Below are 1,647 nucleotides of genomic sequence, written 5' to 3' on the forward strand. Positions count from 1 at the left end.
ATCTTAAGGACATGCTATTTAACTCTAGCTTTTACAGAGTTTAATCAATTAATTTTGATTTCCTTAGTCTCTTTATCCACATATAATTTCATGTTTAATGCTGGGAAAGTAAATTATTATATAAGATGCATCTGAGGAACATTTGAATAAATGACATCTTAATAAAATATTAAATTTATAAGGAGATTTAAAATCTGTAGCTGAAGAATAGAAGCATTTACTTTAAGTGGAATAATAAGATAATTATAATGATTATTTTTAAATAATATCTTTATTCTTTAAAATATAAGGATTCGTACAGAGCTGATATTAAAAAGGTTTTATTATAGTACATCCGTCAGCAAAAGCATCAAATTAAGGTAGACCAGGTGCTTCATATTCAAATGAGCATTAATAAACATTGTTAGAATTATAATAAAATTCAGGAAAATAGGTTTTACTATAACAAGCATATTCAAAAAATTAACAACCTTTTCCTTTTCCCCAATATATCTAATCAGCCATATTATCATTAACTTCAGGGTAAAATCCTGTATCTTTCAAAACAGCAATAGTAAATATAGAAAATACCCTATTAACAGTTACTTAAGCAGAAGTCATAATTTCATTAAATATAATAGTTGTTTCCCAATGAGAACCAAGAGCTCCATCATTTTACTAATATAAAATATATAAATAAAATATAATTACAAAAAAAAAAAATATTTAGAAGTTTATAAATTTATATATTAATTTATTTATATATTTATATATTTATATATATATAAAATATATATATATATATTTTTTTTTTATAATTTACATTATTTTCTAATTACATACCTTAAGCTGTCGGACAATTATAATATTTTCTTGTAACTTCTACGACATTTTTGAAGTTAAAATAGCTGTCATTTTATTTCTGATTGTTTATACACTTTTTAATTTTTAAACATATGTATTTTTAAACATTTTTTTTGTTTCTGGATCTATCCAATAAAACATAGTATTTTTTGAAAATCCGACTACATGTAAAATTTCATGAATAGTCGACTCTAAATCATTTTTGAAAATTACTGGATCTTATTCACTTTTAAACATATTTTTTATGTTAAAACTTACTTCCCCAAAAGTAGGTCTAGCGATTTCTCCATCTGCTAACGCACAAAAAACGGCTTCAGCAATTATTCTATTATCATCTTTATTATACATTATATGTAAGTTTAAATCTGAATCGGGAATTCCTATAGTTTTGTAATGTTTAGGAATAGTAGTGCCTAAACATTTGTCTGGCCATTTTGAAGAATAAATGTTTTTTCCTTTTATTGGGTAAACTTTCAAAAGTTTTTAGAAAAAAAGTTTGGATGTTTCTATAATTTTTATTAAGTATTCTTTTTATTATTGTGTTATTCCTAAGTTTATATTGTCCATAAGAGAATAGTCTACAGTTATTCTTATAGGCTTTGCTTCATCACCTGTTTAAAGTATACGTTATTCATTGCTTGATTTTTAGATTTTTTCGTAATTTTCCTGCAATTTCTAATAGTGATCTTATACTTTTTTACTTTCATGAGCGCATTGATGGCGAGAACGGGTCTATATAACTATAATTAATATAGCAATTAAAGTTTATTTTTCAAACATAACCTTTAAAATATTATTTATTTA

At 23.6% G+C, this 1,647-nt stretch overlaps 1 protein-coding gene across 1 annotated transcript in view, besides 3 other annotated features; it reads right to left on the reverse strand. All coding sequences in view use genetic code 6, as the record gives it.

Annotated features, from left to right (window-relative positions):
• Nucleotides 1-44: 44 nt before the first annotated feature.
• The window catches only part of IMG5_033010 (leishmanolysin family protein, putative), a gene marked incomplete at both ends in the record, with an annotated part of 2,361 nt that continues 758 nt past the window's right edge, over nt 45-1,647 (reverse strand). Inside the window, 5 exons of the mRNA XM_004039060.1 lie at nt 45-157; nt 333-657; nt 823-1,454; nt 1,545-1,575; nt 1,622-1,647. The exon at nt 1,622-1,647 is cut by the window's right edge and continues 510 nt beyond it. Of these exons, the coding sequence (XP_004039108.1) occupies nt 45-157; nt 333-657; nt 823-1,454; nt 1,545-1,575; nt 1,622-1,647 (1,127 nt within the window). The remainder of the gene's footprint in view (nt 158-332; nt 658-822; nt 1,455-1,544; nt 1,576-1,621) is intronic.
• Nucleotides 713-786: a microsatellite.
• Nucleotides 719-765: a microsatellite.
• Nucleotides 739-784: a microsatellite.

The sequence above is a fragment of the Ichthyophthirius multifiliis genome (assembly GCF_000220395.1).
Source record: "Ichthyophthirius multifiliis unplaced genomic scaffold scaff_1120509249797, whole genome shotgun sequence".
NCBI lineage: Eukaryota > Ciliophora > Oligohymenophorea > Hymenostomatida > Ichthyophthirius > Ichthyophthirius multifiliis.